Source organism: Bos taurus, chromosome 28, assembly GCF_002263795.3.
Source record: "Bos taurus isolate L1 Dominette 01449 registration number 42190680 breed Hereford chromosome 28, ARS-UCD2.0, whole genome shotgun sequence".
NCBI lineage: Eukaryota > Metazoa > Chordata > Mammalia > Artiodactyla > Bovidae > Bos > Bos taurus.
In genome coordinates this window covers 26382141-26395922 of record NC_037355.1, presented here as the reverse complement: position 1 = coordinate 26395922, position 13782 = coordinate 26382141, and the positions used below count along the sequence as shown (strand labels likewise).

Genomic DNA, 13782 nt, shown 5'->3' with positions numbered 1-13782 from the left:
CCGGGGAGGGGGGTGTTACGTATATCCGGCGAGTAGCTGGCGGTCCCGGGTGCTGCTGGGCTCTGTACTCTGAGGGAGGGTCCAAGCCGCTTGCTGCCGCCGGAGGAACCCCTTGGGCCGTGAGTCAGGGGGCCTCGGCGAAGGAGGAAGCTGGGGCCGGAGGCGCGAAGGTGGCGGGCAGGGAGGGTCTGGGTGGAGGCCGGCGCAGGCGAGGTTGGGGGAGGAAGTGACACGCAGGCGGTTCTGTGGGGCCGCGGGGCTTGTTCTGGGCGGGGACGGGCCGGCTTGGCCGGGTCTGCTTGGTTCCCTGCTGGCCTCACGGGTATCGGGTCCATCCGCATTTCACTCGGGGGTCTTGGCAGCTGTTGGGCAGGATACCAGTTTTCCTGTCTTTACTGTGCGTCCGGGTTTACGAATCGGCTTCACATCCCCTGTGTCGGATGATTCTCAGCCCTCGGTGGGGTGGATTGAAGTCTTGATAATTATCCTTTTTTTTTTTTTTTTTTTTTACAGAGATTAAGGCCTGTAGAGGCATAGTGAATTGCTCAAAACCCCGCAGATAGCAAGTGTGACCGTTCGAACTAGATATCCTGGCTCCTAGTCGAGGGCCCTCCCCACCCCCACTTCAGCCACACTTGTATTATCATCTGCTGTCCTGGGTTGAACCCCGTGTTTTCTTCTTCCGCCACCCTCCTTTTCCCTCTCTTCAGTGCATGGGAAAAAAATCTCGGTTAGTGTTCCCTCTTGTTCTTGTCTTTTCTCTTTTATTTCGGTACATCTGTTTAGGTTGTAACGGGGCTTTACAGAGTTTCGCAGTGGGGCTGCCCTTTGACATTTACCCTGCAGCTAAGCAGAGTTTCCTAGCCAAACGCCAGCTGCTTGCTATCCCAAATCTGTCTGAAATAGTGTCTTAAAGTTGCTCGGAGCATATATAAGTAACGAGTATGTGCAATATAAGTGATGCATAGCTTTTTTTATTGACTGATCATCAGTCTCCTGCTCTTTATTTATTTGAATCATCCGTCTCCTTAAATTTGCAAATTTTAGGTACGTTGGCAATGCTTTTGTTGGTAGTTAGAGCCCTTAAGCTAATTTGCCATAAGATGCCATAAGGATTGTAAAGTGGGTCAAGGCTAGAAAAGAAATAAAGTGCTAGTTATTTAACTTATGGTTTAAAAGTTGTGATGAGTTCTAAGGATGAAAACATTGGATTATCATAGCTGTAACTGGTGGTTTAAGAAAGTTTTTTTTGAAGCAGTTTTGTGATTTGCATTGGAATTTTATGTGATATTAAAAGGAAGGGCTTTGACTTTGGCATTAAAATAGAAGGGTTTGAGTCTTCACATTGTTACCTTTTCAGCTGAGCTCTCTTGGTTAAGCTAAGTAATCTGGGACCATCAGCGCCCTCATCTTGTTAAATGAAGCCGGGGATCCCTACCTCCTAGGGTTAGTGTGAGGCTGAAATGAGATGTTTGTACAGGCATCTTAGAAACTGAGAAACGACTCACTCGAGGGTGCAAAGCCTAAGATCTCAAGGATGGAGGCACCATCAGAGCCATTTCCTCTTTGGGTAGCACTACTGTGAGGTTCTTTGGGTCCAATAAGGGGTTTTTTTATTTTTTAACATCACCTTCATTTTGGAGGGAAGAATTATAGGATTTTTCAAACAGGGATATCAAGGGAACATAAACTGGAGAGTTAAAGTAGTTCTGTTAATTATGAAACATTCCTTAAAATGGGATTTTCTGCCATTCTGTCACCTCCAGAGAATTTATCTAGTTGGGTACACTTCTGTAATGATGTGGTGAAACTTTACAAAATGTCTATAAAGTACTGACTGCAAACCATTGTAGTACAAATGAATATATGCGTTGGGTTTTAAAGTTGAAATCAGTGGGAGTGACCTTAATGAGACATGCTTTCTAAAGGTGAGACTTCAAGTGGTAGAGAAAGAAAATAGGGAAGGATGACTGGTTTGGTAGGATTGCTGAGGAGAGGCACATTGTTCTTTTACTTACCAACAGTGGAAACTTAAGCACAGGAACTTTGTAAGTGTATTTAAGTCATTGGCCTTCTTAGAGACTAAGTTTCCAGACACAACTATTATTTAACATACTAAATTTGGTTTTTCTACCAAAATATATTTTGATGTTGTTGAAGAAGGCAAAAAAATCTTATTTAGTATCTTTGTATAAAAGCTTTTCCCTCAGTCTCTACCCCCACCCAAACTCCCAAGCTTCTTTTGACCCACCTATGGTAAGCCATAGAAGATAAGCACTAAGCAGTCCTGAAAGTTTACAGGTCAGGCCACAGGCCTGATAAAACCAAACCAAAACAAAAACAGTAATTGGATGAAAAAGAAAACTAACATATACTGTCTCATTCTTTAAATGAATATAGGTAGGTTTTTGTAGTTAACCCTTTTACAGTAAACCTTTACTTTTCTAAAAAAATAAAACTTCAGGGAATTTGTTTGATAACAATTGGCCACATCTAGTGTAAAGCCTTGCGTTCAGGTGTTCTTGCTGTTGGAGAGGAGTGAAAGTGGGTATCATTCTTTTTTCTGCACCAAAACTGGTGCTGAGGCAAACATTCAGTGTGATCAGGAAGTGCTGACTCAGAAAACTAAACACCCACCATTGGCTCTGGATTCTATTACGGTTACATTTAGAGGTCCTCTTGCTTATTCCCAGTATATGTATACCTTTTAGTAGCTTTGGGTCGTCTTCTGTTTTGTCTAGGCTTATGGGAAACAGTAGAAAAAGTGCTGTTAATATCAGTATTGAGGTATGTAGTTGGGTAGGAACCTGCCTCTATGTACTGAATGCATTTTCTTATTTTAAGAAAGTCCATATTTGTAAAATGGGTTAGGTGAGTCTTAATTATTCACATTATGACTGGACTCTCTTATCTCTTCATGGCTCTCCAACATAGTGCTGTCATCTTTTTCTAACTTGAGACACATCTATAGAAGAGATTAAACAATACTGTTAAAGAAGAGATAGAATTGGTAAATGGAGCAGTGCAAATTGTGCCAGCTAGTAGGATTTTAGCGAGCTTGTTTTTTAGAGTTGTTTACAAGAATGGGTTAATATGCCTTTTATTCTTGTTTTCTAGTTAGCACATCAGTGTGACATTTTGATCCAGATTATTGATGAGGGTGATTTCCTAGAAGTTTTGTTAACTGGTAGACAGCTGTGGTGTATCTAGGGAACGTGAATGAGCAGGTGCCTGGAGAAGTGAGTCATACAGTGAAAGAGGAAAGTGTATCTTTAACGCCTAGTGCTCTGAGTATCATAGATTGGAAACTGATAGGAAATCAGGAATTTATGCAGATCTGAGTACCCCAGAGACTTCCACTTCCCTCCAGGGTGCAAAATCCTTTGATTTTTTAGGTCCAAAATATGGGGCCCTAACCATGCATGAAGGCCAGCAAATGCGAGTTAACGTCTCCAGAAGTATATCAGCATTCACAAGGCTAATGTTTGCTGCTTTCCTATTTTATACAGGGAGTAAGCATTAATAATGTCTTTCATCTTTGAGTGGATCTACAATGGCTTCAGCAGTGTGCTCCAGTTCCTAGGTAAAGCCATTTCCCTGAAATACACATTTCAAATGCTGTGCATTTCCCAAAACAATTTAAATATAGGTAGATTTTGCTGTGTAGGAGCTAATTATGCTATTATTATTTTCTTTTTTAGGACTCTACAAGAAATCTGGAAAACTTGTATTCTTGGGTTTGGACAATGCAGGCAAAACCACTCTTCTACACATGCTCAAAGATGACAGACTGGGGCAGCATGTTCCAACGTTACATCCAAGTAGGTTTGAAAATACCTGGTGACCTTTTGTTATTTGAGGGTCAGTGTCAGAGTTGGAGGATGGATCTCCAATTTATGCAGTTCTTTTATTTACTGAAGCCCCAGAAGACTTGACAAACAATTCTCTATAGGACACGCTCAAGTCACATACCCATGAATCTAAAGACCTCTGGAACTTTGTCACTATCTGTTCTCACTAGTCCTGCCATGGGACACATCTCCCATATCTACTTCTAAGGAGTAGCAAGCACTTTGGAGAAAAAGAGACTTGGCTTTTTAAAATAATTGAAGGGTATTTTCACCCTTGTATCCTTTTCTTTACAAAGTGAAAGCTTCATTAGGTTTTACGTTTGTATTGGATTATAATTTTGGTAGCTTGGCCTTGTTGGCTGGAGAAGTTTATTTATTTCCTTTATTTTTCAGCATCAGAAGAGCTGACAATTGCTGGAATGACTTTTACAACTTTTGATCTTGGTGGGCATGAGCAAGGTAAGAGATGATTCAGTAGAAGGGTGATGTTGGCTTCTGGATCATTTTGTTCCCCTTTTTCAAAGCAGAGTCTCATATATACCTTTTAAATTGCTTTCTAATAACATGAATATTCCCTTACATAATCATAATAATTGTCAAACCCAGAAAGTTTCATTTACCTACTCTATAGTGTATACTGCCTTTTTTTGGTCATTTGTTCTGGTAAGCTCCTTTAAACATTTTCCCTCTCTTAAACAAGATCCAGTACAGTATCACATGTTGAATTTAATCATGTCTCTTTTTTATCATTTATTCAGTGGAGTGTATGTAGGAAATTATTTGTAATTTTAAGTCATTTTAAATTTGTCAAGAGTTGCAAAGATAGTAGAGTGACTATTTGTGATCACTTTGATCTGAACTGATATTTTGTGTATTCTCCCCATTTGGGGCCGTTGATGGAACATTTTCTTCTGCCTTGTTCTCCTCAGTGCTTTGTGCCTTACTCAGCCTATGTCTGCTTGGTTCCCAGATTCCTATCTGGTGTTTATGCAGAATTTGGGGCATCTTTATCTAATGGATGCCCACTTTACATTTGGCATGACTTTATAGTCAGTGATTTTATTAACATTACATTTACTTTATTCATGTAATATTTATATTCTACAAAATCATATATGTAAAATGATCATCAGCACATAAAATACTTATACAAAAACGTGACTGAAAGAACATGTACAGAAACATCAGCAGTGGCTATGTATTGATGGAGGGCTACAGATGATCTTGTTTCCTTTTTTCCTATAATAAGCTTGTATCATTTTCATTCAGGTAGAGAACGGTGCATGGTATCTTTTCTGCTTCTTTCAGAAGTATCTGTAGCCACTTAACAGATTTAAATTCGGAGATAAAATAGTTGTAAGCTGAACTGAGACCATCTGGAGAATGCAGAAGGAGGAGGTGTTTTTAGATACCTGAATTGGGAATTGTATATTATTTGGTGTGATAAATTTAGCTTTCAGGTTTTGATAAGAGTAGAAAAGGAAATGCATTTATGTACAGATGGTCTCCAACTTAACAATGATTTAACTTAAGATTTTTGACTTTACGATAAAACAGCCTTTCGTCATGCTGGGCAGCTCCCCGTCAGCCATGAGATCCCGAGAGTAAACAACTGATATACTTGAAATCATTCTGTGCCCATGCACCGTGCTTTTCTTCATACAGCATTTCATACAAACATATAGTATTCAATGAATTACATGAGAAAGTCAACACATTATAAAATAGGCTTTGTGTTAGATGACTTTGCCCAACTATAAGCTGATATAAGTGTTCTGAGCACTTTTAAGGTAGGCTAGGTTAAGCTATATTTGGAAGGTTTATCAAATACATTTTGACTTAGGAGATTTTCAATTTACAATAGATTTATTGGGATATAACCCCATTATAAAGAAAAATTTGTCCATAGTTTTGTTTGAGGAAAATTTACTTAACGGAAACATTTTTTTCCATAATAACCTTGCTACATTTTACACAAATTACTGAGATGCTGTTGGGAGGGTTTTTCGGTTTTTTTGGTTTTGTTTTTTGGTATAACTTAAAAATTTAACTTATAAAAGTAGTCCAGGATTAACGTAGCAAATTCAGTATATGTTGAGTATACAAATCTGAAAGGTAAAAGTGAAATTCCCCCAACTTCTCCTTCACAGTCCCACTCTTCAGAAGTGACCACTGTTAAATGTTTGATGTAGAAATGCTTCCTTAATCATCCCATAGAAATGAATGGCTTAGAAATTATAATACAGTTAAAGCACTGCTTCCCAGATCATTGTCGCATCATGTTATAAACCAAAAATTGAAATTTATAAGGCACACTGGGTTAAATTAGGAGACAGGTAACTGGCTGGAAACGTCAAGCACCTGGCAAGCCCTGTCTCCCTGTGGGCTGAGTGGATGAAAGTGTCAGTACGCTTACAAATTGGTTAGTTAGGAACTAACTTGGGACTACAGTTATATGGATAAATAATTTGCATCCTGATATTCTAACTCAGAAGTTGCAAACTAAAATGGTTCTGGGGTGAGGTAGGTCATTTAAGTGAGTGAAATCGGGAGTGAGACAGTAGGAAGTGGTGGAAACTTTGACAGACAAGAACTGAAGCCGCATGTAAAGGGGCAGCCACTGCTCAGTCCGCTGATTATTATCCACCCAGTATATGTGGACTGATAGGCGTGGGATTGCCAGATGTTGTACTTTTTCAGAAAATCAGGCAGAAAACCCTGATTTTAGTATTTAAATAAATCAGATTCAGTTCATGGACCATCAGTTTATTCGTCCTCTGTTCTGACTTAATACTGGCTAGGACTTGGAGAATCTGTACAGAGTTTAATGCTATTGAAACCTGGCCAGAATTTGCTTACTTCATAGACCATTAAGTTATTCATATTCAGCATATATGTTTTTAAATTGATGCAACCGCAAACTTTCTCTTTTAGCACGTCGGGTTTGGAAAAATTACCTCCCAGCAATTAATGGGATTGTCTTTCTGGTGGACTGTGCAGATCATCCTCGACTTATGGAATCCAAAGTTGAGCTTAACGTATGTTTATATTTTCTTTTTCTTTTCTTGGTCTCTGTTTCTTTTAAGAAATACAACTTAGTAGTGCCAGTACTTAATCATTCCAGTTAACATTTGGTAAAAGTCCTAGCTACAGGAAGAAAGTATTTTAAAATCAAAAACATTATTTTTCAATGTTCTGAGGAATCTTGTCTTAAATGCAAGTAAATTAACTTTGCTTAAATTTATCACAGGGTGATTCTATGTGCAGTTTGCTCAGGACATTCTGCAGTTAATCCCTGTTTTCCCAGCATAATTAATGTCTTTCCCTTTCACGCATCACGTATGTTCACTCTTTATGATGTGTTGGCATAGTGAAACCTTAAAGGAGATATTAGAGTTCTTTGTGCTTTTGAATCTGTGTTCTCAGGTTGTACCTGCCCAGCCTTTGGCACTGAGTGACCTCCTAGACCTTAACAGGCTGTTCTGTCTTCAGTTTTGGTCACATGCATTGTTTGATATTAACTAGGATTCATGTCGGATTTTTTCCTTTTTCAACATTGCATTTTTCTTGTCTTGATCGTTTCTGTAACGTTGCCTTTATAATCCATACTGTGTCACTCTGCCTCTTCTTTCTCTTTGATTTATAACTCTCTGCATTCTTGTGTCTGGCAATTTGAACCTCTCTCTGGTGGAAGTATGTTTGTTGAATCTGAAGCTGTAGTCTTATGATCCTTCCCTTACTTGACCCCTTGGCACTCGTCATTCTCTCTGTCTGTAAACTCCCCTTTACATTCTTGGTTTTGGTGTTTTCTCTGGCTGATACTTCTCTGACTCCTGGCACAAGCGCCCATTCCCCCTGCTTAGCCCTTAAATCTAGGTGCTCCCCAGGGTCTGTACTTTTTCCCAGGCTGGTCCAGGCTTGTCCCATTCTTTCATCTGCAACCCATCATGCCAGTGACCCCCAAATGGGTTTCTATTATTTGAATCTCTCTTGAGCTCCAACCTCATACATAGTGTTACTTATTAGAAACTCTGCCTACCAATTCTGTCCTCCCAGAGTGGAACTATTCGTCTTACCCATCCTGTACCTGTACATGCAGTGAATGACTATAGATTTCACCACCACCCTGCCATATACTACTTGTCTTTGCCCTCCTTAATATCCTTGAGTAGATCTCTTAACAGTCTGGGGATAAAATCTACAGCTCTTTTGCATAGCACATAAGTTCTTTTATAATCTTTGTTCTGTTTATTTCTCCAGCTTTTCCATTGCCTACCTTGAACTACATTCCAAACATAGATAACAACTTGCCCTCCCTTGAATATTCAGAAGTAACTGTCTATTCAGAAGTAACTGTCTCTTCCTGGTTTTCTCACCTGACCCTTACCCGCTTTTGCTTGCAAATTTCTAAATGTCCTTTAAGAGATCCCACAATTTAGGTATGACTGTTTCTGAGAAGCCTTCTCTGACCTCTCAGACTATTAGACTCTCCATCTTACCAGCATCTGTTGTTTTTACTGATTTTATTAGGTCTCTCCCACTGGAACTTAGATGTAGGGATCTTGTCTTATTTCTTTGTGAAACCCCCATATCTAGGTAGAGAGAAGACAATGGCAACCCACTCCAGTACTCTAGCCTGGAAAATCCCATGGACGGAGGAGCCTCGTAGGCTGCAGTCCATGGGGTTGCAAAGAGTCAGACACAACTGAGGGACTTCACTTTCCCTTTTCACTTTCATGCATTGGAGAAGGAAATGGTGACCCACTCCAGCGTTCTTGCCTGGAGAATCCCAGGGACGGGGGAGCCTGGTGGGCTGCCGTCTGTGGGGTTGCACAGAGTCAGACACGACTGAAGTGACTTAGCAGCATATCTAGTAAAGCCTTGGGCATATAATATGCACTTTGTTACTATTTAATGAATGAATAACTTCCTTACTCTGATTTTGTCTAACATTTCTTGGTACTTGAGATGTTCATAGTAGGTTTCCCTTTATCCTTTTAATCCTGCCATCCTTTCCTAGCTCTTCCTGTCAGTGAAATAGATTCCTAGGCTTGAAATGTTTGCCAGCTTCGGCTCCTGTGTTGTCTTATCATTTAGACATCAGTCTTTTCACTTCTTTCTCCAGAATGCTTGCTGCACTATTCCGTACGTGCTGCTATCTTAGGTTAGATCATCATCCCTTACCTGAGCACCACAGATAGATACTATTTGAGAATTCATTGTACTGAAAGTGTAGATTCTATTTAATAATTCCTGGATTTAGGGTCTATTGCAGCTAACTTCTCAGACTGGCACCATAATATTTGTCATACCATCCCAACTCATTTACTCTGTCAAGACACGTCAACATAAATGCTTTAATCCAGCCAGGTGATACTCCATATGGTTTTATGAACTCTTTCTACTGTAAAGCCATTGGTTATCTTCTTCATTCTTTGGGTTCTGCCTATCCAAACCCTGCCCCTCCTTCAGAGTCCAGTTTAGTTTCCACATCTTTGTTAAGACTTTGCTTAAGTCCATGTCACTGTTTTATTTTCCTGAGTGCCTTTTAGTATTTGTATTCTCTTCCTATTCACTGTGACAGGTAATCATCCACTTGCCGTGCTTTATTGAGAGACGAACATAGAGTGAGGATTTCTTGAGCCAGGGATGTGTCTTCCCTTTCTTTTGTCTTCCTGTCATTGTTGGGGACGGTATGTTGCACACAGGGGGCATCTAGTGAATACTTGGGGTTTCCTGTAGTCTCTTTGAGGCTGTGTAGCCAGAGCTTTGTTCTTCCTGGCCAATGCTCAGTGGAGAGCTGAGGATGGTCTGTGGTTGAGTGATTTAGCTCAGAGTTAAGGTTCTGCTGCTTTACAAATAGACACAACTTTACATTATAATTGTTTTGAAGCTTTTGGGGAATTTTAAACTAATGTCAAGGTAATTTTTAGGGGCTTTTTGCCTAAAGATAAGGGTGTTATATAATGTCAAGATTAACTTTTAGTTAATCACTCAAGTATAAGTATGATCAGATTTTCACTCTGCATTTGGTACCTTGTAGACAAGTTAAAGGCAAAATTATCTTCATTGTCTGGTGGGCTTTTATAGATGCTTCACCCAGCTCTTTTTTTAAATCTTGGCTTTAGGCTTTAATGACAGATGAGACAATATCCAACGTGCCAATCCTTATCTTGGGGAACAAAATTGACAGAACAGATGCAATCAGTGAAGAAAAACTCCGTGAGATATTTGGGCTTTATGGACAGACCACAGGAAAGGTAAGAGAAAAAGTCTTCAGCAGATGCATTATAAAGGCAACTCACAGCTTTTGAAACATTCACGTTTTGCAGTCTAGATTTACTTGTCTTTTAAAAGTAACTGGGCTTAACATTGTTTTTCTAGAGGTGATTTGTAGACTGGGAAGGCTGGAGCATGTTCGTTCTTCCCGTGTTTTCTAAGGAGAGTTTTCTTCAGGTATTTGAAAGAGTCTTTAGCTAGAAATTTTTTTGGACTGGAAATTTCAGGTTATGAAGAGTGCTCATTTATATCATTTTCTAAGCATTGAAATTAGAGTACTGGGTTATTCTCTGTGCTCCTGCTGAGAGAGGTAGGACTGTTACTTCGGTTTGGAGATGAGGAAATTAAGAGGGATTGGTTCAGATCTACACAGCAAGTCAGTGATAAAACCAGGAATAGAACACGGATCTTCCAGATCAGTAGAATCTTGTTGCAGAAAAGTATGCTTGTGAGAGAAAAATCCAGATCAGCTCTAGTTTATAGGCATCCTGGTCTTTTCAGCATAAGGTTTGGTATATTTAATTTTTAAAAATTTGCTTTTCTGGAATCTATAGCTTCCTGACTTTTTTGCATGGTTCCTTAGTCTTGCCTCTTCTTGGTTATATAGTTCTTTCTAGAAATACTTCTTTTCATTAGCTTAGTTTTCCATTTTACACACACTTGAATTTTTAATTTTCTTGACATAACCTGTCATTCGTATATATTTCTGAATACTTGTATTAGTAAGAATGTTCTTATTTCTAAGAAATGCTGGACTTCTTTTGTTCATAAGAGAACATGCTTTTCTTGGTTTGCTGCCATAGCTTTCCAGATGAACCAGTTCGTGTGTTCAAAGCAAGGGTGCTTCACAGTGAGAGAATCTGGGAGTAGGACTCTACTGAAAGCATGAACCCCAGTGGCCTTGACCACATTTCTGTAATTAATCCCTGCTCAGATTTGCTTCTGACGATGGAGAAAGTGATTTTTGTCATCACCCTCGCAAGCTTCTCCACATGGAAATGCTAACATGTTGGTTTTGCCTCCCCTAGGGGAATGTGACCCTGAAGGAGCTGAATGCCCGCCCCATGGAAGTGTTCATGTGCAGCGTGCTCAAGAGGCAAGGATACGGCGAGGGCTTCCGCTGGCTCTCCCAGTATATTGACTGATGTTTGGACAGTGGAAATAAAAGAGTTTTACTTCTCTGGACTGATCCTATTCACAGCTTCCTCACGAACTTTTCTAATAGAACAAGGAAAGCTCTCCGACCGTGTCCGGCGTTGAGAAGCCAAGAGTCTCTGTCTGCTCTCTCATTGCCCAGTGGTGACATGTGCTCTTCTCCACACTGTTGGGAGCTAATGCTGCCCCACGTGCTGGTGCAGGTCAGCACCCCGGGACTTGGAGGTGGCAGGATTTGTCGAGTAGAGCTGTGTGCCATCATGGGCCACCTGGAAAGAAAAACACGTCTCACCACTGTGGTTGATTTCAAAAGAAAGTGATTCTATTTTTTAAAGAAAGTGTTGTTAATGTAATCGGTGACCCTCCTCATAATTTTTTTTTTTTAAGTTCACAATATACTTGGTCCAGAGTTTTCTTTTCTTTTTTTTTAATCTAGTGAATGGCATTTAAATATTTCATAAAATTATGCACAGATACACGTTGGAGTCCAGAGCTCAGTTAAGTGAACAGCAGGCTGGTGAGAGAGGCTCCCCCGTGTCCCTGACTGCCTTTAGTAGGTGGCACCACCCTGTGCACAGAGCACTAGGGAAGAGCAGAACTCCAGCCTCGCCGCTGAGGCTGGTTTCCACCGTGCCGGGCTCCGGTCATGTCTCCTCCCAACATGGATAGCAGATGGGTCACTGTGGAGGAGTTAGTTCTAGCCTGGGTTATTGTTACTGTCTTTACTCAATAAGTTACCAATTTCAGCCCGTCTTTGCTTTTATGCAGTTTTAAACTTTGATTTCTTTCTGTAGCACCTTCTTCATTTTCAGTTGTAAAAAGTGACTTTCGCCTCATGAAAGATTTGAGTACATCTCCCATGTTGTCACACACTACAGGTGTGTCCCAGTCATTTTTGCAAATTCTAGGGGAAATTTTTTTCTCAATAGGAGAGTCACACAGGACAAAGTTAACAGCTTAAGAACTCTTAATTCTGTGAGTTGAGAACTTCGACATCTGATATTATAGCATTTGTTTGAATCTAGGAAAGATTTATTTCACTTGCAGAATTTGGTTTCTTTATTGGACTTCATGAACTCTCTTTTTTTGTATTGGTTATCAATTTTTTTTTTGGTGTTAAAGGTTATCATCTGTAACTTTTCCAGATTTTGGGGGTGGGTGGGAGGTGTTATGAAATTGTCTTTCTCCAGGCCAGAAATAACCTGGGGAAATTCTAATCCAAGAACTGTGTGTTGAGCTGTTCCTTTTGAGCCAGCATCACCTGTCAGTTAGCACCTGGTATAAAAGCCTCAGTGTCCCCAGCAGTGTGATGAGGGTTATTTTTATAGCATTCCACTTTCCTAATGTCAGGTGTGAAATCAGATTTTCATGATCTTAACCAATGTTTTACCCTTGTAGTCAAGGATGAAGGGATAAGAGATGGTCTTCATGTGGAAGGATATCTTCTTTAATTAAAAATTAGAGGTATTTTTCTCAGAACTGAAAATTGTGATGTTGAGGCTTATTTGCAGAGGACTGAACTAAATTCAGTGGATTCTTGCTTTTAATGTGAGAGCATGGAAAGTGTGGATTACACATTCCTGGGGTGAGAGTATTTTTCTTTAGTTGGATTTTGCATTGTTAGTTTTCAGTACTGACCTGTTGGGAAAGCATACTTTTTCACAGCTAGGTACCAAATGCAGAGGCTCAACGAAGCATAAAGCTGGGAAGAGCAAGTTTTTCATTTATTAGCAAGCATAGCTGGTTTGGAAAGGGATTAAAGCCTTAAGTGAACAAATCTAGCTAATGGTGAATGAACTAGGTAGTTAACTTGCATACTTTTGATTTCCTTTGGCTAAAGGTAACCCATACTTCTCTGTCCAGAGATAGGAGAGGTGTGATTGCTTCAGTGTTAGTTTTCTTTTTTTTTCTTCCTATTTGTCCCTAGTCAATTTTTAGCAAGCTAGAAAACTATGGATTCTACACAGGGCAGCTCTTTGTGAAAGTGGTTTATTTTGGCCACCGGAGAAAGAGTTGGGATTGAAAAATCAAGTGGCGCCTGTCTGTTTTTTGCCCCACAGAAAACACAGTTCCTATAATAAAATAGAGGAAAGAAGCCGCTGTGAGGAGCTCGGCTCCTAACAGGATCAGAGCTTTGTACAGGAACTCCCATGAATTGCGACTTTTCATTCTGTTTTATCAGAGTGCGTATATGTCCTATTTCAGGAAAAATAAAACAGTCATTTACAGAAGAGAGTCAATCTGTATCTTAAGTGTTTTAATAAAAAGTTAAAACAAATTTTCTATCTTGCTCCTTTTTGGCATTGGCTTGTTCTGAGTATGAACATACAACAGGTAAGAGAGACAAATTTTGCTTATGAGGGGATGCAGGGTGTGAGTGTGTGGAAAGACCAGGCCAATTTACACATTCCACTACAAGTAATAAATTGAGTACTGTTTGTGAGCCTTGCAACAAATGGTGGTCCCAGGATTGGTGGTTATTTCTGCAACTGGATGG

The 13782-nt window shown here is 39.9% G+C and overlaps 1 protein-coding gene across 4 annotated transcripts; it reads left to right on the top strand.

The window, feature by feature from the left end:
• Window positions 1–17: 17 nt before the first annotated feature.
• On the top strand, window positions 18–13563 carry SAR1A (secretion associated Ras related GTPase 1A). Of its 4 annotated transcripts, none has more exons than XM_005226384.5 (8): window positions 18–119; window positions 514–730; window positions 3510–3583; window positions 3702–3821; window positions 4245–4310; window positions 6786–6889; window positions 9980–10111; window positions 11159–13563. In XM_005226384.5, the coding sequence occupies exons 3-8, from the start codon at window positions 3526–3528 to the stop codon at window positions 11273–11275; spliced, it is 597 nt and encodes a 198-aa protein (XP_005226441.1). In that variant the 5' UTR covers window positions 18–119; window positions 514–730; window positions 3510–3525; the 3' UTR covers window positions 11276–13563.
• Window positions 13564–13782: the final 219 nt, after the last annotated feature.

Excerpts from the sequence above, each read along its gene's own strand:
- SAR1A (XM_005226384.5), top strand. The coding sequence starts at position 3,526 with ATGTCTTTCATCTTTGAGTGGATCTACAATGGCTTCAGCAGTGTGCTC. Across the intron at positions 3,822-4,244 it reads TGTTCCAACGTTACATCCAA|CATCAGAAGAGCTGACAATT; the intron begins GTAGGTTTGAAA and ends TTTATTTTTCAG. Across the intron at positions 10,112-11,158 it reads ATGGACAGACCACAGGAAAG|GGGAATGTGACCCTGAAGGA; the intron begins GTAAGAGAAAAA and ends TGCCTCCCCTAG.